Source organism: Idiotropiscis lumnitzeri, chromosome 14, assembly GCF_059441095.1.
Source record: "Idiotropiscis lumnitzeri isolate Australia: NSW breed Sydney's pygmy pipehorse chromosome 14, RoL_Ilum_1.0, whole genome shotgun sequence".
Classification (NCBI taxonomy): Eukaryota; Metazoa; Chordata; class Actinopteri; order Syngnathiformes; family Syngnathidae; genus Idiotropiscis; species Idiotropiscis lumnitzeri.
This window is the reverse complement of record NC_142404.1, coordinates 10,195,844-10,220,980: the sequence shown is the minus strand read 5'-3', so window position 1 is coordinate 10,220,980 and position 25,137 is coordinate 10,195,844. Positions and strand designations below refer to the sequence as shown.

General features: G+C 41.1%; 1 protein-coding gene across 4 annotated transcripts; it reads left to right on the top strand.

Annotated features, from left to right (window-relative positions):
* Nucleotides 1-478: 478 nt before the first annotated feature.
* Nucleotides 479-24,875, top strand: gsk3ba (glycogen synthase kinase 3 beta, genome duplicate a). Of its 4 annotated transcripts, XM_088314928.1 has the most exons (12): nt 479-1,046; nt 1,149-1,331; nt 6,749-6,942; nt 11,368-11,451; nt 17,881-17,991; nt 18,273-18,403; nt 18,486-18,592; nt 18,671-18,768; nt 18,851-18,958; nt 20,021-20,234; nt 21,269-21,367; nt 22,320-24,875. In XM_088314928.1, the coding sequence occupies exons 2-12, from the start codon at nt 1,244-1,246 to the stop codon at nt 22,388-22,390; spliced, it is 1,305 nt and encodes a 434-aa protein (XP_088171054.1). In that variant the 5' UTR covers nt 479-1,046; nt 1,149-1,243; the 3' UTR covers nt 22,391-24,875. The 4 variants fall into 4 exon arrangements, with proteins under 4 accessions (XP_088171054.1, XP_088171058.1, XP_088171056.1 ...); XM_088314932.1 differs by having other exon boundaries at nt 479-1,331; nt 18,851-18,946; nt 20,048-20,234; XM_088314930.1 differs by having other exon boundaries at nt 479-1,331; nt 18,851-18,946.
* The last annotated feature ends 262 nt before the right edge of the window (nt 24,876-25,137 follow it).

Sequence of the window (25,137 nt, the reverse complement as noted above, 5' to 3'; positions counted from 1 at the left end):
TAGAAACCCCCTCTTTGGAATGTGGTGCAGTTTAATCCAAGGTGAATTTAGAACACTTAAAAAATATATTTTTTTAATACGCATTCAGTAAAATACCCTAACTTCAAGTATACATCTCTGAGCTTCACGAGACTACAACAACATTGTCCCGAAGGAAAGAGTCATCTTGCATTAACATAGCAACAGTGCTGAATACAACTGCTGCCTCGTGACAGCTGGCGGCTGTTATGACGAAACTTAAATACCGGCTCTTCATTGGTCTATAAAGTCATCCATCACAGACGAGGCTCCTCGTAACTGTGGCGGCTTTGGGAGGAAGGCTTTGAAGTTATGTGGGCGGTGCAAAGCAAATTATGCCATGTGGTGTTCCGGAACGGGGTTCTGATTGGTGTACTGAATTTCCAGTTGACGCCCACTACTGGAAGAATAGACCACTCTGATTGGTGAAATCCGCCTTTCCCAGGGTCGCCATTGCGCGTTCACGGTTTCCCGTATTCTCCATTTGGGTTTACATTAGTAACGTGAAAATTACTCGTTCTTCGACGCCTGTTCGCAAACGGCGTAGCTAACGTGCGTAGTGACAAAGACGGCGAGCCCGAGACCTATGGGGAAGGAATAAAAAAAGAAATCCAGTATCGTCGTTCTTCACTGTCCAACACAGTTCTATTTGGAAGTCCTATTTGAAATTAACGTCTGTTTAGGCTAGGGTTGTGTCTGACGGTGTATTTGGCGAACGCTGAAGACATATTTGGGTTCAAGTAGACTGTTTGCCGCTGGACGTTCTGTAAGGCTCGGTCGGCTACTGCGAGGGAGCCGCCATGGCAATCGGTTCACTGAGGCTCCACATCGGAATATGAAGAGGAATTGGACGGGCCACAAAACGCCGCATTTAGCCTACATGCTAACGTTAGCATCTTTGTGAAACCCACCCTGGATTTATTGCGAGTTTTTGTTTTTAAAACGCACTCACGAAGGAGGCCCAATTCATGACCATTTTATAGGAGACGTTTCTTCCTAAAGGCCCCCCTTGACAGAACGATTCCAAGGTGGGGGGATAATGCACACATTTGGACTGAAAGTCTTCGTTTATTAGGCGAGCGGCTCCTGTTTGTCTCCCCCCTTGTGCAATTCATTTGCTGTCGTCCCAGGCCTCCACATATTTTTTTTCTTGGATGAGAAGCTTCAGAGATCACATCAGTGGCTAAAGCAAGTCCCCCGAGAACCACCACCGAGCGCCTTGATCATGTCTGGTCGGCCCAGGACCACATCCTTCGCGGAGAGCTGCAAGCCGGTACCGCAGCCGTCTGCATTCGGCAGCATGAAAGTCAGCAGTAAGTTGCCTTCTACACACCGCCTGCACCGCACCGGGCCCGGTTGGTCGACTTGTGGGCTCCACCCTACCAATCGACCCCACTACCACCCTCCAACCACTACCCCCCAGCGAACCAAACTGTTAGCCGCCGATTAGCTTAGCTCGAATCCCCCATGAGGTGCTCGCTCACTCTGGCCAAAGCGTGACAGCTAGGCCTGTTCTCGGTCTTGGGGTGGAAATCGAACCTCGGTTCAGTTCGTTGGTGATAATGATGATTACGGTACTATGGACCATTTGAAAGATGAGTCATAGCCGGGTTGCCACATGAACTGTGCGCGTGTTAATAGCAGGCAGGCAGGCGATTACGCAACTGTCACGGCGAAAGGTGCGCCCATAAGACGTAATGGAGTAATCGAAGAAAGGAGATTTGTCTATTTCCTATGTGTTTTTCCTTGAAATAATTTATTTTATCAATGTCATTGGGATGCAATGACGTTAATGTCAGTTTATGGACGGTGCAGGCCTCCCTGCTGTATTCAGGCTTGTCATGGGTCTTCAGTATGTGAGGGGTGGGGAGCCTTTTGCCTATCGGGGGCCAATTCAGTCATGTATCCAAAAATATACACCACTTATATATATATATATATATATATATATATATATATATATATATATATATATATATATATATATATATATATATATATATATATATATATATATATATATATATATATATATATATATATATATATATGTATATATGTATGTATGTATGTATATGTATATGTATGTCATGAGCGTTGTGTGCAGCATTGTGACCCACTGCCTTACATTTCCAAGTTGAAGGATTTGAATCTTGGTCACACTGAGTGGAGGTTGGATGTTCTCCAGAGGCTCCCTCCAGTTTTTAAAACATGCATGCTAGGTTCATTGATGACTCTATGAAATTGTTCATAGGTGTGAATGTGACTGAATGTCTGTGACCTGACAACCAGTTTAGTGTGAACCCGTCAGCTGGGATGGCTTCCAACTCAGCTCAGACAAAATGAAAAATCGGCAGATATTCACATTGAAAATCAATTTACTAAGAATGTTTACTGTTTATTGACGATTAAGGTCAATCTTTAATATTTGTCTTTTATCTTTTGCAGATTTTTTTTAACAAGATTTATTTGGTGTCATTCAGTCACATTGCTGTACTTTAATACCAGTTAGGCACGCTTCAGGCCTCCCTTCTGCATGCAGGGTAATGAGATTCTATATCAGGGGTGGGGAAACCTTTCTCCTGTTAGGGGTGCCAATTCAGTCCTGTATCCAAAATTATACATGATTTATATGTATCATGAACGTTTGTGAGTTAAATGTTTTGGGCTGGGTGGAATGTTTGACTACAGGTCTGCCTCACGGTCATGCGTTTCATGGTTCGAATCTTGGATGTGTTTCTGGCATGTTCACTGTGTCGGTTTTCTCTGGTGACTTGGCCTTCTTCACACAGTCAAAAAGCATTCATGGCAGGATCCTAGAGGACGCTCAATGTAAGTGTGGATGGTTGCTTTTCTATATATCCCCTGAGATTGACTAGGGCGCCCAATTCTGGTTATAGCCTGCCTCTCGCCTAAAGTCAACTGGGAACAACCCCAGCTCACTTACAATACTAATAAAAACTCGCTAACAAAATAGCATTTATGTTTTAGATCTTTTTTTAACAGCTCTTATTGAATAGCGGGAGGGATGCGTTAGACGTAGTTCCACACCTTTTCCCTCACAATTGTGCTCATTTATTATGTCAGTGTTCAAGACATTATGCATGTCATGGTCGCATTTTCATCCAGGGTGCCCCGTGTACTTCACATTTTTTTTTTTTTTGTCTAGTGGGGTAATACAGTGATACCTCGGCTTACAATTGACCCAACAAAGTGTTTTTCGTGATGTGAGCAGTTGCCCTGCTGATTTGTTTTAAAAACCCCAAAAATATTTTTGTCATGATTTGCGAGCAAAAATATTAGTTAAGAGTGGTGGCAGCGAATTTCACAACAAGCAGCAATTTGGCCGATAGAAAAAAACTTTGCCGCTAAAGAGCCCAAGTGCTTGCTTCATGATGTTGATTAATTGCTACTCCCAGTTGATGCTTACTGAAAAATTAAAAATAAAACAGAGGATTACACATTGTGTACATAACCAAACAGCACAAAACTTTGTGTGCCATTCATTTCAAATAGAAAAGAATGGATTTAAAAGTTAGCGTTTTGAGTGAGGAGTGTGGTGACGGCAAAATCAAACTCATAAGTCTAGACCACTCGATAGCATTTTTACAATTGCATTTGCCGGCTGTGTGACTGAGGCTGTCGAGGAATGTTGACGGGGCTGACTGAGACATGTGTTAGTGGGATGAAGCCGGGGCGCTTCACACACGGGCACGCTAAAGCTAATCATTCCCTATGTGCCAAATATTGCTGCCTGTGTGCTTCATACACCACAATCATCGTCTTGTCAATTGGTCAGCTGTTGTTTTTTTTTTCCATTTTTTTTAACTGTTGATGTAAAGATGGACTTTGTCCTAATTGCTGTGCAGCCACTTAATAGCCTGCCTGGACTTTGCATTTCATTGTGGTTCAGTACAGAGTGGAAAGCTTTATTAAAATCTTTGAGCAATCATTAGTTTAAGATACTTGAATCATGTTGGATGGGTCAATAAGAGGCAGAAAAGTTCACAAAATAACCTACTCTATCTAGTTTCAGGACTCTAAGGCGCACCTGCATATTAGCCGCAGCAACTCTTTTTGGGGAACACCCCAAAAAACGGCATACAAGACGCACCAGACTATAGGCCGTAGTTTTCTATGTTGAAAAAAAAAATAGTTGTTTACTGCATTTACGGAACAATTTTGTACTCTGAATGCAACTAAAGGTACATAAACAGATTGTTAAAACAGTGCCTTTTAACACTGATTGCTGCGCACCTTTAACTGATTGCTGTATTTCCAAATCATGTTGGCAACGGTTGAATTAAAGCAAATGGTCTATTTTTATTTGTTGAAGATGTTTCACTTTTAATCCAAAAGGCTTTTTTGTTCCAAATCTTAGGTGTGGAGTCTCTCTGCCTATGGCCGTGTGTGTGTGTGTTCTCTGGGAGTGGTCAACAATAGGGTGTTATTGTCGCTCGATGTGTGGTTAGTGAACAACCGTCCTGCAGATGACAACAGGTGAAGCCTCAGACTCTTTTTAGTGTTGGAATTTTTTAGTTTGACATTGACGCCTTCTTTAGCCTTTCATGAGGCCTTGTCGATTAAAGGTGAAATCGTCAACACACAAGAACAGTCCAGTGGCCTTCATTCAACCGTTGCTGATTACCACAACCTGATAACTTTGAATCTCCACAGACATCACACGGAACATCTTTAGTAATGCTCATGTTAACAGAACATTCCATATTTTGCTTGTTCATATATTATTTTCAGGCATTTGGTCTGGTGAAACTGGAATGCAAATCTTGCAACACGGGGAAAATTGATTAGTCTGATTCTACCTGCCAATACACGATGCACTTAGTGCAGCTATCGTTTACATTAGCGAGAAAGGCCATAATGGCGGACTCGAAGTGAAGTCTAATGAACAAACAGGGTTACTGCCTTACGTTTGCGTCTCATTAGGCTTGCCTGAGTGTACCTAATGAAGTGTCTGTTGAATATTCAATGGTTTACCGCTCCCCAATTTAATTTTTTTTATGCACGTGAAAATTATCATATTGTTTAATTTTGAAGCAAATAAAACAACAATAAATGTATTTAATCTCTCTGACTAAAATTGACGAGTTGTAATTTCCACAATAAAGGCGCTCGTAAAAATCTACTCACTGTCTCGCTGACATCTGTTCACTTCAGTGTGTCACCTCTCCTACAAACCTGGAGGAATAGCCCTTTAGTTTTTAATGTACATTTCGTCTTGCATATTTGACTATATTGCACTTTTTCTTAACATGACCGTGTTAGTGCACATGCCGCTCATATCTTAACATCTAAGTGAGACTATAATTTTGCAGAGATGCAGTAATTCTGAGAATGATCCCGTTGCAAATATGCGAAAACCTAATTTGATTCATTGTCCTTGTGTCATTGTCAAAGGAAAGCATCAGGTGGCTCTATGAAATGACTAATTAGTCTCAGCTGGTGAGAGGAAGATAAAGTTTCAAAATTGCTTCATCAACCAGTTGTTGAATTTTTTGACAAAGTTGCGGCCCTCTGCTTCTATCCCTCATCTTTTCTCACCCCTTCCTTTACATCACCCCCTCGCTTCTCCTTTGCAAGTAATGCAAACAAAGTGAAACACTTGCTTCCTTTGACTCCTAACCAAACGAAAGAGCTTTCATGCATAAGATGAGAATGACTTTCGGGAACATTTCAAGACCTGTAGAGGATGAGCAGAGTCTTTTGTAGTGTTTTTGGATGATGTGATATGGAGGCTCTGTAGTCGGACGTCAAACACTTTTTGTGCGCTCTGAACCTCACTGACAGAAATAATTAGACATTATTTTCAATTACAGATCCAGTTTTCTGTCCCGAGCTTTTCTGACAGAACCTAACATTTCCCTTGCTACCCTGATTGCTCACATGCTACTTTTAGTTGTGCGAAATCCCTGTGTGAACGTGTGCTTGCAAACAGATTTTTCTCACAGTTCGAGGAAGTGCAGAGGCGGCCTGGAAAGGCCCTGCTGAGTTATGTAGGCTGAATTGTGTACTTCTCTCTTGGGTAGATGATACTGCAGGACAATAGTTTTATAGCTCCACGAAAGGTAGAGAACCCATCTCCAAATTAAACTCTCACGGGGAAGTTTGTCAAGAATCGTAAGTCATGAGTTGTTCCAAAATTTGACTGGTGAGTTTCCACCTTGCATAATTAATCATTGACTAGATACCACTTGAATGTTAGTGGACACATTTGTGGTCTGGGGTACCTAAGTAACATTTCTGAACTTTGCGACTTTCAAATTATATTGCGGCATTTGAAAAGTCAAAACTCGAGACCTCAGGGTTTACCATTCCTAACTATGTTGGCGTGATGCAGGGAACCGCACAACCTGGCAGCAAAGTGTCCTTAAATGTCTGGACTGATGACGTGGTTGTGAAAACCTACTTTGTTCAGGCATCGCTGTTTCAAATTTGTCGTAGATGGCTTCCCAAACCGAATCTCGATATTGTTGTCCTCGGAGGAATATCCATTCTCCTTTTTAGAAGTAAATGAACTGCTCAGTCTGGTGGGTGTATAAGTATTGCTAAGGAGCAACGTTGGATGGTTTGTGTATTAGTTTACGAACATAAGCCGCAGCTGATGACCACAGAAAACCAACTCTTTCTCCATCTTCAAACAAAATCTCAGCCGCAGTGCCATGCCCTCCTTCTGACATTCTTTCTCTCTTGCTCTCTTGCTCTCTTTCAGGGGATAAAGATGGCAGCAAGGTAACAACAGTGATGGCCACTCCAGGCCAAGGCCCCGACCGGCCACAGGAGGTTAGCTACACAGACACTAAGGTCATCGGCAACGGCTCGTTTGGGGTCGTCTACCAGGCCAAGCTGTGTGACTCCGGAGAGTTGGTGGCCATCAAGAAGGTGCTGCAGGACAAGAGGTTTAAGGTAAATCATGTTTCAGCTTCCTTCCAACATACACAAATCTGTCACCAGTGGTTGTCATCATATTGTGCCAGTCACAATGTAAATGACCAAACATGAGAGCCCGCAGCGTGTCATTGTATAACGATACCATATAGCAAAATCATATGATGCTCCGAGCAGCTGCTGACATGTTCCTTAAAACTCAATTAACTCAAGGCTATCAAGCCAGATCTGGTCCTTCACGTCATTTCACACCTTTCGCTTTAATTTCTATTCATCACAAATTATGCTAACCAAATGCAGGATTGATTTCGTAACAAATGATAATTATTAGAATTCCCGCAACAGAACATGTCACTTAGAATTAGGTGTAGTATTACTGCCTTGTGCTGGAGCCATACACACCACAGTTCTACTTGTTAGCATGCTTAATTTCACCCAAAAAAGAAACTAAGTTGCACTTTCCAAAAAAGAAAACATTGAAGCAAGTTTGAATTGAAGTGCCTTAAAATCTGTCCATGCTTACACAAAAGAACATGCACTGCATTTGGCTCCTCGAATGCACCAAATATTAAAACAAAGGTACATGCTCATCTTCAAACCATTGCACACCTAAGAGTTTTACATTTGTGGTTTCACTTTTAGAACCACGCCACCTGAGGGAAGCCATAACCACGATGTAGTCCGTGATGAACACAAGATTGACAACCCTGCAAAGGGATGTTACTGTTAATGTGAGAGCTGTGTATCGACCTTACATCAACCTTTTTTTTTTTTTTCTCTCCTCACCTGACCACTTGCAACATAGTTTCACTTCCTCATCTGTATCCAGCAGTTAGCGTCTGGTTTTAGGTGTATTGGTGCCACTTTCTGCTCAGGAGTGTTCACTGCTACGCCTCGTTAGTAAATCGATTCGGCGGGTTTCAAAATCGGTTATACCCCTCGTCAATGATGTTTTCTGACTCGTGTACCTCTTTGAGTTACTCTGTCTTTCTATTTGGGGTTATGTCATTTGGAAGGGTCACAACAGGTAACTATTAAAACTCGCAATTACGCTGTTCGTGAAAGCCCGACAGATGTTTCTCTTCAGTGAGCTAGTCTCGTTCTGTTTGTTGTAAGATGTGTCTTTGTAGACACGCTAAAGAATGTTTTTTTTTTTTTTTTTTTTTTTGCTTGTGCTTTAGTAAGTGTCCTTGCTCTTGGTCTAATTTTCAGTATTTCCTCACAAGTTTGAAGCATATGGACATTGTGCTGTATGTTGAATGTAAAGTTCATGTTGTCACACAGTTGATGGTGTATTTTTGGTTTTAACATTTTGGCGAAGGAAGCTGTAAGTTTACTTGGTCCTTGGTCCTCACCACTTGTCCCGTGGCGCCTGTTGTACAAACCTTTGGAGACTAGCGGCAATCACACAAGCTGAAGCTAGCAACCCAAGGCTAAACATTCTGGTATTCCACAACCAGACTACTTTTTGGTCTAGTCAGACCCATGCAAACATATGAAAGCTGTGTACTCCCTAGGACGTTAAAGTCCGCCATTGGGAGAACAGGGTAAGTCAAAATCAAGCTTCAAATATCAATGTGGAATAATAACTGATTATTATGTGCAACCCGAGCATTTCTTGCGTACCTGCATTTCTCATGTAAACTTCCGAGTTGTCTTCTAACCTGAATGTGTAGTGCGCAGTGCTCTGTCAGCTTTCATTTTATTGTCAGCATGAAAGTATGCGATTTCCTTTCTAACAAAGCACTGCACGCACACTCCATACCTGATTTTGACGCACTTTGACGGATGGGCTGTTTTTTTCACGGCTTGGCAACGTTACCCTGTCACATGCTGTTTCTTTAAAAACAAGTCAGGGGCTGCATTTGGATTTGATATATACAGTATTTGCATTTGAAATACTTTATCAGTCTTATTTTTAAGGATGTGGATATTTGTGTTGTGCATCTCATCAAGGGGAAGGAAGTTGCAACCTACTAGCTGAGGATCAAGTTGACGCCTTCATCACTCCATAGTGCATGTATATTATGGTATCGCGAGTGTTCGTGCACAGCCTGAATGTTGGTTTTTCGTCAGGGTTCGATGAAGGTTGCAAAGATGGGCTTAAGAGAATGCTTTCATACCAAAATCAGCCTGTGAAATTGTCAGACAAGCATTTTATATATCACAACAGGCGATGGCACTAATGTCGTCAGACGTTTTTGATTAGAAGCATTTTTGGTGACGTCCTGCTCCGCGTCATCATTCAGGTTCTGCTGTCAATTGACATATATAGCCTATACTCAAAACCTAATTTACCGATACAAATGTCAATCTGTACTTGAATTTAACTGTAAATCCATCCAGGAGTGACGATACGGAATCCACTCTGTGCTGCTTATATTCTTGTGGCTGTCACATTATAAAAGGCTCAATTATGATTTAACTTTACGTTTCTGTCCTTCCAACATCTTCTAAACTTCTTTTCTCTGTAAACTGGCCGAACGAAGTAGTTCACAATGTTTAACTTTCCGACACAACAAGTGCTAGCCAGTGCTGCTCAATTACATGATGTTATTATGTGGCATGTCCTGGTTTTTTTTTTCTTTGTTTGTTTTATTTTTAGCATCAGCATTTGTTGCGAGCTACACAATGTTAGTTTGTTGGTTCATGTCTGCCCATGATGCTATCGTGGAGCTAGCTTGTGATTATCCTTTGGTTAGCGTGACTCACTTGTGAGCCACAACTTTGAACAACCCAGCGGTTAGCTAGCCTGCATTGTTTTTTTTCTCTCATTTTTTTAATCTCTTGCCTCTGTTTTAGAACACCTACTTGCGCAGCCTGGTGGTTATACGCGGTTGTGAGGTGAACGAGCATTTCCTTCTCACATTTTTGGCCACACTACCCCTTCGTTTCTTCAACTACATTTGATTTTGTTTTATTTTTTTTGTCTGAATCTGCAATTTTTACACTAACGAGAGTGTGTAAGAGTGAGTTATGTGAGATAGGCTACTGATGCATTATGGGACAGGCCCTCTTCTGTGCCCATATGCGGGATCACATTTCAGCCCACTGGAAAATGGATGCTTGCAATGGAACAAGCACTTGCTCACTCTTGCATACGTCTGGTTTCTTGTATCACAAATACCACTCAAAACGAACAGTGTGCTTGGGTAATTTCTATGGACCAAATTGTTCACCTATTAACATTAAATTTTGAGCCTTCGCTACCTTTTACGGTTACAAGAGATTTTTATTTTTAATTTTTTTAAATTAAACCTATCACTATTTATTTATTTAGTTTATTGTCAATTACTCTTGCCCCCCACTATTTGTGAGCAGAGCTTGGTCTCTTGCCTCCTTGAAAAGTATTATCATTCATTTATATCAATGAATTTATTCAGCAGCAGGAAGCCAGTCACACGTCCAATTTGAATAATTGCTTCTCGTGGGTCTGTGCCCTAAATATGTGAAGCAATCGCATCTAGTTTGTTATGGCTTCTGTTTGCAGTAGTGGCTGGACAGCCTGTTACTGACCCGCCTGTGTGCTCCTCCTCCTCCTCCACACAGCGCACGCAGCCATACCATAAGATGAGGGTGTTTCCCGCAGAGCACAATAGTTTGTGACCGACATGCAGTGATGTCACACTGTCCACTTGGTCGACAAGAGAGGCTGAGGATCCTTTCCTTTAGGAAAAGATGGCGTACTAGCTCCTGAGAAGATAATGTGTTTAAGTGAAAGATGACACTTTATTTATCTACTGCGCAACGTTAGCACCCCTCACACATGAGCAACACATCTAATTACCCAGGTGCTCAAAAGCAGAAAATTGCTTAAGTGTCACTAATGCTGTGTTCGCTTCTTTGAGGGGCTCAGTGCACGACTTGCATCTTAATGTAAATCTTGAATACCATGTCCGTGTATATGCAGGTGTTTTCAAGAAAATATAGATTTGAAAAATGTAATTGGAAAACCTCTTCAAATTTTTTAAAGCTTTTTCCATGCCAGCGTTTTACTGAGCAGAATAATGCTGTCTAAGCTACGATTTATGCCATCAGTCTTTTAACATAATGTTGTGCTTATTTAGACAGCTAAATCGTTTCGAATGACGGCTCTTTTGGGTGCGTTATCATGCCTGCTCATTCAAATTGTTCCTTTTTTTTTTAAATATTTGTTCTTGTGCTCCTTGAAATGTGTATGATGTTGTAGTGTTTGCAATTTTCTTCACTGGTGAAAAGATTGTTTTTGGTGAATACAAAGTGTATTCAGGAAGAATTGTTGGATTAAAAAAAAAAAAACGTGTGTGGATATCGCTTAAAGGAGTGTAAGATAATGTGCCATTATTGTCATCCAACCAGCAAAGCGAAAATGAAAAACATTTTACAGCAGGAAGCAATGTTTCCTCCTCTTTGACAAAAGAAGCGCTAACAAAATGTATCTCTTTTTATTTGTATTCTTTTCAGAACCGTGAGCTGCAGATTATGAGGAAGTTGGACCACTGTAACATTGTTCGGCTGCGCTACTTCTTCTATTCCAGTGGAGACAAGGTGAGTTACTGCACCATTTAAAGCGGTGTGTCCTTAGGCTGTCACTGCGTCAGGCACACCTGAACATGTTTTATATAAGAACAGAACCAAAGGGATGCATGTCCATCAAGAGTCAATCCATCCGCCCTTTCAAGGTCCGGAATGTGGTTGGAGCCTCTTTAAGATGACTAAGGGCGAGTGGCAGGGTCCAGTCATGCTACAAAGCCAGTCAGTCAATTTCTGGGTTATGCGTAGTGCGCTCAGTCCGTACCAGTTGCTTGAAGGCCCGTTTGCCTGAATACGTGGACACATTCGCAACCTATACTTTTATTATCATACGGTGATTTACAGTAGCATTTGCTGGACCAATGATTGCATGTGCATGTTCTTTTGCATACTCTGGACTGCTTTTATTGTGGGTTATTGCAAAAGCAATTTATTTTTATTGTGCAAGGCAACAGCTACCATGATGGACCTGGCAAGAGGAGCCATCTCATTAATTATGTAATGATATTGTACATTGAGCATGAAAATGTGTTGTGGACTATTTTTTTTTTACTCTGGACCAGTATTGAATTCACTTGTGCAAGGTGGCAGACAGTTTTTTATGAATAACTGGTGCGTGCAGTGATTGTATTATTATACGATAAAACATTTTGTGTGTATGTAACTGAGAGTGATGTTTTTTAATTTTCTTTGTTTATTTTTGTTTTACAAGGTGAATGTAACCGTGATTTTAGCTGGCAAAATGAGTGATCAGATTAATGCTTTGAGAGTACATTAGAACGCACATGAGTAAACGGAGTGCAGCGTGGACTTGTATATTTTATTTTTTTGACTCTCAATTGGGTCCATCTTCTGTTTATTTCTGTTATGCAAGGTGACAAATGCCATAAATAACTAGCTTGGAACAACCTCATTACAGGGGTCCTCAATGAGTGACGCAGTTCCGTTCCTACAACAACGTTGTGCGTCTTTGCACACAAGTCAGCCCACTTTACGCGATTGCTGTAGTAAAGTCATAATTACAGTCAATTACTTTCATTTACGTATTGACTATACTACTGTGCCATAAATGGAGAAAAAAAATCAAAAGATAACGTATGGCAGTAACTACACGCTCCTCCTTGTGCCGCATGCCAACGTATTCTTATGCCACTGCTCGTAGCCTTGAAATGTTGTACATAGGGCCCATCCTAAACCAAGTAAATTAATCATGTGCATGGCCTCTCATGCCTGACCACGACTTGTTAAGTGTGCCAGAGGAAGGCAAGTGGACCAGTCTTGATTGCGCATCAGAGAACTCACTGGCCAAATGTATTGGACTTCAGATGTCAAATAGTTTGACACACAGTATGAATGGCCTCGTTTGAGTAGTCCTTAAGAGGTGATGCTGTAATTTGTTCGTCTATGTCCCAGCAGGTGTGTGAAGCCAGCCGTTACCTCTGTGTAGTCTTACACCCTCATCAGCACTTGGCATAAAGGGAAGTCCCTGTCCGCTGCTCGACTGGACTTGTCCGTCTTGGTCGAGCATCGGTGGTCTCTTGGCGACGACGAGGCGATCAGGCGTCACTGACTTTGCTGGCAAACAGTGCGTGTGTCAAATATAGACACACACACACACACACATGCACTCGCATGGAAATTTTACCATGACTCTGCAGTTAGGAATGCTTCCTTGCTACATACCTACCCAAGCCAAAAGATGGCGGCTGGGGATTTCAAAGCGGATACAGTGCTTGCGCCCCAAGAGGCTACTGGACAAGGGTGGGGGCGGTCTGTTAATTATAGACATTCCGTCCATGCTGTTACACCATGTGTGCATTGACCTGGCAAGCAGAGATCATTTTTAGGGCAGTCACACACTTACGTTTTACAGATTTAATCCCGCAACAGGCTCACGCCCCCGGGAGGACGGAAAGTGCCAAAATCAAATGAATTGTGTTATATTATAATTAATTGATTTATTGTTTCATTCAGTGGATATATAATTAAATAAATAAATAAATGCACCATTAAATAATTAAATAATAGTGTAATTAATTAAATGTGGAGTTAAATAAATTAATGTTTCATATCAATTAATTTATTTAGTTGTTTTGCTTGAGTATTCAAACCAATGTAGGGTTGAATAGCATCACCCAGCATATTGGCATATTTTCACGTGAGACACTTGGTTGGTTTTGATCCATCAGTCAGGAATTGATTTACCTTGGAGCAGCGCAACCAATCAGGTGTTAGGACCTCAAGCAAGTCAGAAATGCGACTCAATGACGTCATATCCGCCTTTTTTATGATTTTGCCGTGGCACTGACCTCACCCACATGAGATGATTGATACCGAGAACGGTGTATCTACTTTGGCTGTATCGCAGTTGTGCTAATATTTTTCATTGGTCATATTGTATTAAGTTATTCTGTATTAATTTAAAACAAATGAGCCGAGAAGATTAAGAATGAAGGCATAAGATTTTACTAGCTGTAAAGTTGAAATAATACAACAATAAATGATAAAAAGTACAAAGTACTGCAAATTTATTTGCAATGAATTGCAAGATAAATAATTGTATTAGTGTTTATTTGTCTTTGTGTTCTTTTTCAAGAACACTCTAAGGCCCTCTGCATGATGAGTTTCAACCCAGCTTTGCATTGCAAAAAACTGATGTGAACAAGAATTAAGAGAATAATTGGGATCATATTAATCATTTGAATATTTCCGCCACGGTATTCAATGCTTTCTACATTTTGGCCATAGGTTTTTGCCATTTCTACCATATGAAATTATAACTATGGCTAAATTCTAAAACACAATATGTGCAGTACATGTAACAATGGTAAAGCTCCACACTTCCCAGCATGATTTGATTCAGCGGGGCAAGATGGACTTACCTGTGCTGGGACTGGGCACAGGGAGGTGTCCTCAGTCAGCGGTGTCCTCTCTTCCAGTCATTGGTGCCAGCCACTGCCCAGTGATGGCAACGGGAATTCCATCTCCCCGCAATCAGTCAAAGCATGCTGGAAAGTGCGTGGCTTTACAATTGTTGCAGTGTACTTTATATAATGTATTTGTGTGGCTGACTTCGGACGGTCCAGTCTCGCTGGCTTCCAACCCGGAAATGTGTATTAAATGTGTGTGAGTGCTGTCATTTCTCTGCTGCATCCATGTGTGCCATAGAAAATCACAGTTGGTTCCACTCCCACACAGTCATAAATTAGAAATAGACAATTTAGAACCGAAACATGGTCCTGTTTTCTTTTACATGAATCGGTGATTTGTGGTTCAGACCCAAATCGCTCTAAAAAAATTAAAAAATAGTACAGAATTCGAAACCCATCCTTGGGGAATGGTAAAATTTTATTTAAAAAAAAAGAAGTTTTTTTTATGAAATATAGAGTAGACAGAAATTGACGATCAGGTGTAAAGGTTGTCGTTAATTTCAATTTCTATTGTGCGTGAACAGCACAGTTTGAGCACAATGAGCTTTTGAGTGGGATTGTGTGTCGACATGTCGATGAATCAAGCGACGGATGTGCATGTGACAGCCTGAAGGGGGCGGGAGATAAGATAAGGACAGGTCAAATTTGGATAAGAGTTTATTTACGAGGGTGCAGCCGTGTGCCATGCAACCACTTTACTACCTTAATTTTTTTTTACATGAGTGTGTCTGCTCAAAAGTTTTTAGAATACAAGTGCCGAATACTGTTTTGAATTTTTTGAGTGACTGACTCAACCAGGTTTGACCCGGTGGAAGATTCTACTCTCTGAGTTATTAGTAAACACAATTGTGTTTGTATTACAATGCTAACAGTTAAGATGGTGAAGAATAATCTTGAAAATACTTGGAAAAGTGTTTGGATTGGACCTTGGAAATGCTTGTGAACCCTGTGTGAGCACGTGTTTAGGTGGTCTTATGTAACATGCGCAGGGCTTGACACACACTGCTTTGACCCTCTCACCACCTGGATAATATCATTTGAACTAGTGATGGCCTTTTTAGTGTGACATTGATATAATTATTGACATTGAAATCATATTTTTTTTTGGGCGTATTTGAAAGTACTAAATTACTCTGAATGTTCTGAACTCTTATCTCCAGTCAACATTGAATTGAGCTCAATAATGCTGCCTGGAGGACAAGTTGCTACAGTGGCCAAAAGCTGATAGTGTGTTTTGGTAGCTCATTTAGGTAGCAAACAGGTTGAGGCTCATATACCGCTCACTTAATCCGCTGCTCAATTTTGCCCAAAATATGAATTGAGCGCTATAATTCACACTCACATTCCCATCATACACTGTAAATCCAGACGGAAACTGGGTGTTAAATTTAAGCCCACCTGTCGTTCCTTCGTCTGACCCACAATGTTCAATTGCCACATACTTAATGCGGCACGGTTGGGATGCCGTCAACTTCCATACCACGTCTCTCCATTTCAGACACCATCACATGGTGACGATTGGGAATAGACAACAGAGCCCGTTGTTCAGGTGTGTGAGGAACTACGCCAGCAAATTGGCATCTGAATTATTCAGCAGAGGCGGGCCAATCGTGTCGCCGCCTGGCTATAACCTATTGCGATCCAGTCAAGGAAGTGGCTTTGTAGCCAGGCAGGAAGTGAGTCATCACTGTTGCTAGGCTAAATATAGCTTGAGCGGCAATACCGCGAGGTAAGGTCGGCTCTCTAGTAGTGGCAAATCTTATCAATGGGTATCTCCAACCCACACAGAACACAGAGTGCAATGGGGTGACTCCAGATTAATGCTTAGCTGTAGCCACCAGAGGGCTGAAAGCGGTTTGGGTAATGATGCTCATCACTGCAGCCTGGTCCTGTTCGTGTTCTTTTTGGCCGAGCGCGAGAAAATCCCAGCTGGCAGTCTCCATCAAAAAGTACATCATCATGCTGCTAAAACAAGTGTACCTCGTAGTTTGGATGCCCTGACTTGACTATGTTGGGAGTGAGTGAGTGGCAAGAGCATGCGCCTGCTTTCATTAATTAGATTTTCAACTGTCAGGTGGCTTTATTGGTATGTATGATATCGTGCAGAAAAGAAAAACTAAACGCAAAACTGTCACAACTAGAATGGTACAGGGGGTCAGCGGTTCATGACAGTTTATTCATACTGGACGACGTTTGGTGGTTTCAAACGGTAGGCAAATAACTAGTTTTCTCAAGAATACGTTGTTGTTACGTAGGACAATGCTCAGTTACTGCTGGACTTTATTTGACTTATGGATGGACTGATTATCGGCCGGACTAAGGAATATCGACAACAGGCATTTTTGAAAAAAAAAAAATTTAAAAAAATATGAAGGCAGATAAAGGGATCATTTCAAAACAGGGTTGACTTCAGAAAAGTATTTATTTAAATATTTCGTTAACTTTTAATACATGAGATGCTTCTGACCCTGGGAACTGCCTGCACCTTAGGTTTTTGGTTGGGATTAAAACTAAAATAAGTTGAGATGTAACATTTCAGTTATTTAGAAATTTTTGAAAACTTTATTCACTGCAGGGAACCATTTACTTGTTTGAGTTTTTATGACATGCTGATGGCCCTCAACATTTTGTTCGAACTTGTAGTGCTACACCCCGTGTGGGAGGGACAAGACAAAATAGGGTTGGACAGGAGGGGACGAGAGCAGGACAATGCTAGTGCAAGGCAGGGCAATCGGAGTGTGGTTAGCGTGGCTCTGTAATTTCTAAACACCTGTGGGAATGTCGTGCAAGTGTGGGGACCGTAAGAGTTGTTGATAGCAAATAGGACAGTGGTCCACTACAAAGCCACTAAAGTCCCATAGTTGCGTGTTTACCGACACGTGAACATGAATTAAAAAATGTTGGGGGTATCATGGACTGCTGTGCAGGCACAGGGGAGCACCTGAGCGCGGCCTAGTAGCAGCCTACAGAACACCCTCAATGCCAAGGCACACAAGATGGTCCACCACACTCACCGAAGCCAGACGGCTGCTGTCTTAGCTTAGTATACAGAATCAAATGAGTCGTTCCTATGCAGGCTAAGATCCATTCAGAAGCAAAGGGAAAAGGAAGTAGACCCAGAATAATACAGCGGCCCCTGTGTCCCTTCACGGTCAGCGTGCTCCAGAATAGAACGAGCGCAAACCTGCCCTCCTCCTTGGAGGAAATGATATCAGTGTCTCCGGCCTCTTTCTGGAGTACAGGACGCCGCGACGCATGTGCGTGTGTTTCCTGCCCTCGGGGGTAAACCCTACACAATGGACCCCCAGTTTGCCTTTGGGAAAAACCTCATTTACAAGAAGCTCCATTCATTCGAATTAGACATCTCATGAGCCCAAGCGAGGGAAAGGAAACTGAGGCATTATATTGAGTGTCACTCAACGACTTAGATGTGCGTAGCGTTATGGCCGATTTACAACTATACTTTGTGCATGTATGATATTTTTTTTTTCTCATGTGCGCTCTTCACTAACAGAAAGATGAAGTGTACCTGAACTTGGTTCTGGATTACGTTCCTGAGACGGTTTACAGAGTGGCCAGACATTACAGCCGAGCCAAACAGACCCTGCCCATGGTTTATGTCAAGGTACTGTATGTTGCTATGTTGCAAGATTTGCCTTAAGTCGGGTTGCAATGGCCACTTCAACTTGAGTGCAATGCACCAAGAAGTTAGAAAATCGTTTCATAGGTTCTGGAGAGGTTTTTGCGGGAGAACACTTTTGTTATAACGGCAATAGAAAATCTGGCCAAAAATTGCTTGACATTTGAAGAAACTAATAACAAATATAGGGCCAACCGATATGAATTCAGTTTTTTACCAATTTTTTACTGACTTTTTTACTTAATCATTTGTGCGTCCGTTTGCAGCTGTACATGTACCAGCTCTTCAGAAGTCTGGCTTACATCCATTCGTTCGGGATCTGCCATCGGGACATCAAGCCTCAGAATTTGCTCCTGGATCCCGAGACGGCTGTGCTGAAACTCTGCGACTTTGGCAGGTGAGACGCCGTGTTCACCTGATCATGGGACCCTCAAACTGGGCAGAATGATACAGTGGTCCGTTTTGTTTTGACTGTTTAGTGCCAAGCAGCTTGTCCGCGGAGAGCCCAACGTGTCCTACATCTGCTCTCGCTACTATCGAGCCCCCGAACTCATCTTTGGCGCCACCGACTACACCTCCAGCATAGGTAAGCTTGATCCCTCCTGTTGTTGGTTTAATTGATGTACTTGCTTCTCCTTAAAATTGAATTTGACCTTCTCTTCAGATGTGTGGTCAGCAGGCTGCGTGCTAGCAGAGCTGTTACTAGGGCAACCGATTTTCCCCGGTGACAGCGGAGTGGATCAGTTGGTTGAAATTATCAAGGTAATGCAAGTGCAAACAGTTAAAAGTCGCAATCCACCAAGTCTCGTTCTTGTCGCTTGAGCTTTTCACCCGTTTGCTCCAGGTTCTCGGCACCCCAACCCGGGAGCAGATTCGGGAGATGAACCCGAATTACACAGAGTTCAAATTCCCCCAGATCAAGGCCCACCCTTGGACTAAGGTGAGTCAACAGGTACAGGAGCCCTTTTTTATTCTCTTATATACCACTTCATGCATGCGTGATGTCATTAAACTCAATGTGAGGCGGCTTGATTTTGCTAGTTAGTTAAATCAAAAATCTGGTAATCACGGTCTTATTTTTCAAAATTGGGATTGCGTTTGACCGGAATTGGGCTGAGGTCTTAAATAAAGGCGGATGTCATATGATCAGCGTCACCATTCTTTTTCTTTTCAGTTTTAGGGGTTTTACATATATTTTGTATCTCTTAATAAGCCTGTCTTTATTTTATTTATTTATTTTTTTGCTGCATCAATGAATCAATCAATACTTTGTTAATGCAGTATGGTTTATAAAAAAAAATGAGATTCTCACAGAAGAGGTGAGATTTAAATTTAAAAAAATGTTAAATCGGTTAAATCAGCATAAAACATGAGCGAGAGAGCAAACCTAAAATTAAAGTAGTCATAATTGGATGAGAGGTAAACTAAAGGCTGGTACCAAAGGACCAAAGGGTCCACAAGGGTTGTTATGGTATAAAAAAAGATCAGTTAAAGAAGACTCACAAGTGATTTATAAATGAGTGGAAAAATCTGAAAATCGAACGGCGGAGGTTTTAAAATGTATTATGAGGTGATGAATCAAGATTGCAGGAATTCCAAGTCGTTACAGAATGGGCGGAGTCTGCCCAATAGCAATCATTAATAATAATTAATATGGATATCCTAACTTGCAAATTACTGATATGGGCACCACATGCATATCTAATTGCATTGCAATAATTTATTCATATTTTCCTAAAGTTGGTTAATAAAATGTATTCTTATTTTTACTTGTATATTCTTAATTGTATTGACTTATCTAAGTAAATAAAAGACCATTTGATTTGTATTATATGATAAAATAAAAAATGTAGTGAAATAAACACTAACGGTTCATATGACTTTTCAACACGCTTTGAGAATCTCTTCCCTCGTTCGACTGCCGCCTCATATTGCCTTGTCATGCTGTGTTTGTGTCCATGAAACCGAAATATGCTGTTGTGTTTTTTGACTTGTGTGTGTGATCACTGTACAGACGTCTGTGTGTGCGATGGGTGTGCAGGTGTTCCGGCCGCGTACGCCCCCCGAGGCCATCGCCCTGTGCTCGCGCTTGCTGGAGTACACGCCCACCGCGCGCCTCACACCCCTGGAGGCCTGCGCGCACTCGTTCTTCGACGAGCTACGCGACCCCAACGTCAAGCTGCCCAACGGTCGCGAGAAGCCCTCGCTCTTCAATTTCACCACCCAAGGTAGGCAATTTACAACTTTTCTATGATTGGTAGCTAAAAAGGCTGTCATCTTATTTGAACTTTTGACACATATATCATACACAAGACATACCATTTAGCCGAGAAGCATAATCCACACAAAGGAAAACAACCCACTTTTTTTTTGTTTTTTTTGCAAACAGTATTTATTGATATTGTGACATTAAGTTAAAAATGTCTTGCTATGCTGTTAGGCCAACAATTAATAAGAATTATTGATAAAGCTTGTGAATTGGATCTCATGAGAAAATGCAGTTGTACCTCATGTTTTGTGTAAACAGATGTTTATAAAACATGCAGCAGGTCCTCAATTTAACATTGTTTCAGCATATATGGTAAGATTTGGATGTTCCGAACGGCGTGCAATGGACTAGTTTATTTTGTGGTAAGAAAAAGTGTTTGCCCCCTTTCTGAATTTTTATTTATTTTTTTTTTTTTGCATGTTTGACACTCAACTGTTTCCAATCCTCAAACAAAGTTAAATATTAGTGAAAGACAACAAAAGTAAAGACAAAATGTAAACGTTTTGGGACACTAGCAAATCCAATGAAAGCCATTATCCACAAAATGGCAAAGAAAGGATGTTTGCCTCGCTTAAGGTCAGTGTTCATGACTCCACCAAAACACACCAGCAAGTCCACCTCTGAATGGCTGAAGAAAAAACTAAATGAAGACTTTGGAGTGACCTGAATCCTAAATGCTGTGGCATGACCTTAAAAAGGCAACTGATGCTAAAAAAAAAACTTCAATTTGGCAGAAGTACCTCAATTCTGCAAAGATGAGTTGGCGAAAATTCCTCCACGGCGCTGTATATCGGTACAAGATGGCACACTCAGTTCCCGCCTTGCTTAGATTTATATTTACGACCTTTCGATACAAATATTTGCTATAATTATGACTTAAGTTGGTGATCGTTATTGTGGTCAAACTAACAGAGAAATTCGTTACTTTAGCTCCGCAGGAACACAATTCTGACAGATGATCCGCTGTAATATGTTTTCTCTGTCTTTTGTCAGAGTTGTCCAGTAATCCGTCTTTGGCCTCCATACTCATCCCCGCCCATGCTCGCAGTCAGGCTTCTGCCTCCACCCCAACCAACGCCTCTGCCACCACCGGTAAGCGCCACGCTACCCTCCTACTACCAAACTTTGAATATTTTCACAGACAAAATGTCATGTCGTATTCCAAATTTGTGTATCTTATATCACTGATACTTAAATTATAAAAATATTTATTCTGAAAAAAAAAATAGAAATATGTGAGATTTTTGGCCGTTTAGTACGTGGGTATTGGGATTAATCAAATATTTTTTAAATCATTAATAGTCTATCACCGAATTGCATGGGTGCAGTGAGTGCATGTGATGCATCTCTATTATATTACAAACAGCCTCTCAAAACATCCACACACACTTTTTATTTCCTCCTTCCTCCCCACTGTTTTGTGGCAGTCATTGACATTCTATGCATATTTTTTGGTGTTTAATGATAATTAACACAGGACAGGGTAGTTCTGCAAAGCCTGATACGGGGCCTCTTTGCTATTGGGGTGTGACGAAAAAGTCACAAACCGTCTTTTTTTTTTTTTTTGCGATAGTACACTGCATTAATATTTGGCTTCGTTTGTTGGGCCGTAAATGCAGTATTTAATTTTTTCTTGGAAGTAACAGATGAGCTTTTTTTTTTTTTTTAACACTGTGCTACTTTTTTAACCACTGGAAGCAAAATATTTGAGTTGTGTACTGGTGGATGCTCCTGATTTTCAAAATAAAATTTCTTTCAAACTCCTGTGTCTGTGTGGCCTGGTACCAAATGGCCCAAGTGATGGTACAGGTGATGGTGAGATGCGTGTCTAAGGTGCTTTTGAATCACTTTTCTCAAATTCCTGTTGTCTTACTATTGTGCAGGTTTTTCCTTTCTTTGAAAAAAAAACCCCACTTATCTTTTCGTTGTTCCGATAATGGATGGATGGATGTTTGCTGAACTGAGATCTTGCGTTATGTCATGCGTGGCAGAACTACAAAGTTTTCCTAAACATATTGACAACATGGCCACCTTGTGTCCACAGACGGCAGCAGCACAGAGCGAGTCCCCAACACCACAACCGCCTCTGCTTCCGCCTCCAACTCCACTTCCTGAGCACCACCGCAACCTTCCACCTGCCCGCCCGGCCGGCCTCAACCCCCCAGCCCGCAGCCTCCCCATTGTTGTCCCGGCCACCACACTACACTACAACCACAAACGAAAATCTGCCTTTTACCGGCCCCCACAAGCCCCCTTCACAGGCCCGTCATCCAGCTGTCAGTTGTCTCTAAGTGGGCGGGCCCAGAGAACAGGTGTGTGTGAACTAAAGATAAACGTACACAGAGAGCTCATTTGGTAATGTTTCAAGGATGGTTATATGTATTAAATGAAAAAAAAAAAAAAATCTGAAGCTGCGCCCCACCCGCTCCCCTGCACATTGCCCCATTTTGCGGCATCCTCACTGCCCCAATTCTTCTTGATATTTTTCCTCCTATATAATGCATGGTCGGAGAATCGTTGGGGGATGGTGGGCTGTCGGGGTTGGGTGGGGTGCAGTCAAGGCATGAGGCTTGTGCAAACGTATATACACACACACACACACACGCCCCCACACGCACACACACACCCCACACATGCAGACACACACACACACGCATACATATGGATGCATGTGCAAAGAAGCAAATCCAGATGGAAATTTTCTTTTCCTTTAGCCAGGGCTTGTTTTGAAAATGCCTAGCAAGCCGTTTTACTCAACTTTGTTTTAAAATATTTTTCTACCCCCACCACCTCGCGCAGTTATTTTATTTTTTCGTGTCGGATGTGACATGTTTATCTGGTCCTGTGTGCTTGTATAATATATACATACAAAAAAATTGCATTACATACACAATTTATATATTACTTTTCCTTATGTATAAAAAGTATATATAGATATATGTATATTAACTACTACGGTTCAGAAGTCTGTTAATGGGTGAGTTCATATCCATCACTAGTGGCTGCAATATTTGCTGCTGATCGACAAAAGAAATAGATCACATTATTATTTTTTCCCCCCTGGTTTTGCTGGAATGTGTTAAAAATTTCAGCATCCCTTTTTGCCCTTTTTCCACATGTCATGTTTTATTGAAGCTGTGGATTAGGATGGGGAACCTCTCTCCATGTACAGCCTGCCATGGTATTCAATAAACATAAATTCACTTTCATGAAAAATGTTGCCCAAAAATGCTCAGAACATATATGAATGAGTTATATTGGTGCATCTTATACATTTTATTTAAATGTATTTATTTGTTTTGTGTGGCCTTCAAAGGACTTAAGAAAAATTAAAAACAGAAACGGCAGCTGATTGGAAGAACTACAATGGCTTTGCTTAAGAAAACCCCAAATAGCTCCTGATAGGACAACCTAAAATGGCAGCTAATTGGACAAAACCTAAATGTCATTCTGTAGGAGATCAAATGGTCTCGATTGGAATATGGCGTCTTACAAGAAAATCTAAAGTAGCCCCAGATTAGACAAACTAAGGTTCCCCTTTATGCTCTTTTATAACCACTAAGTAGCGCCCTACCGCCTTTGCTTGACTCCATCAAAGCATCTTCTTAACGGATAACGCTCACTACTCACAAAAAAAGAGAAGAAAAGCTGAAATTGTACATAAAATATAAATGCTCCTCACCAAAAGTCATTTTTGTGTTTTTCTTTTTGTGTTATGTACATATGCAGACCCATGTACTGTTTAAAAAAAAAACAAAAACAAAAAAAAACATGGCAGAATCAGGGCAAATGTTGAGTGGTTGATTGATATTTTCGATGATCTTTATCCAGCCATATGTCCGATGTTGACCTGTACAGTACAGTAGATCTTCTTGTAATGACAACTAGTCATGTATAGTGTAACTATAGTTTGGAGTGCCTTTGCTTTCATACAACTTCGCCTTGTCACCACCCTTCCGGTAATCGTGACTTGCCCCCTTTTTCCCTTTGGTGCTGTTGAATCCCCCCTCCCCTCCCCCCCTCCCCATGAAAACACACCCACTTAATTGTAATACACAGATTGTTGATTGACTGTTAATAGTAAGGATAGTTTCGTTTTAGTGTTTATTTGAAAAGACAGTATAGCTAGTTTTATCCGGGACATGCGCATAAGCAGGCACCGCTGCAGTAGTCTACATACACGGACCTCAAATGAAGCTTTTTGACAAAAAAAAAAAAAAAGGGACACTGTACATATTGTGAAATGCAGTACAGTATTATGAAGGAGCATTAGGGCCACAATGAAAGCAGGAAAAAAAAAATCTATGATTTGAAAGTGATGGAAGAAAGTTGAGATGTTGTCAGGAGAGTTGTTACAAGAAAGATGTCCAGACACGCCTAGGATGATTACGTACATAGTAATATTGGGAAAAATTCTTTTAATTCTGTAACAGGACAGGTAATAACATCACACCTTTGTCATTATTCTCGTCATATTAGGACTTTCCCCAAAAGTGAAATAAGTTTTTCTTGTATAATTACAATGTAACTCATAATATTCCACCTTTGTCATGGTATCATTGCGACTTATTCTTGATATATTACAATTTAAAAAAAAATATATATATACTTTGACACAAAAAACATTGAAGTTTTGTTCTTTTATGATTTTATGGATGAACAGAAAAGTGACCAAATATTCTGGGTGAAAAATATACACAGCTATATAATGGGGCTCATTGGATATTAACGCCCACAGCGCTACAATGGCATAGTCAAAGTATCACAGCACGGATCTGAAAAAGCAAATCATTGACCAGAACTAGTCAGGAAAGTCACTTGGAGCCATTTCAAAGCAGCTGCAGATCCTAAGAGCAACAGCG

Coding starts and splice junctions, on each gene's coding strand:
- gsk3ba (XM_088314928.1), top strand. CDS start 1,244: ATGTCTGGTCGGCCCAGGACCACATCCTTCGCGGAGAGCTGCAAGCCG. Junction 18,404..18,485: donor AAACTCTGCGACTTTGGCAG/GTGAGACGCCGT, acceptor TTGACTGTTTAG/TGCCAAGCAGCTTGTCCGCG. Junction 20,235..21,268: donor CTTCAATTTCACCACCCAAG/GTAGGCAATTTA, acceptor GTCTTTTGTCAG/AGTTGTCCAGTAATCCGTCT.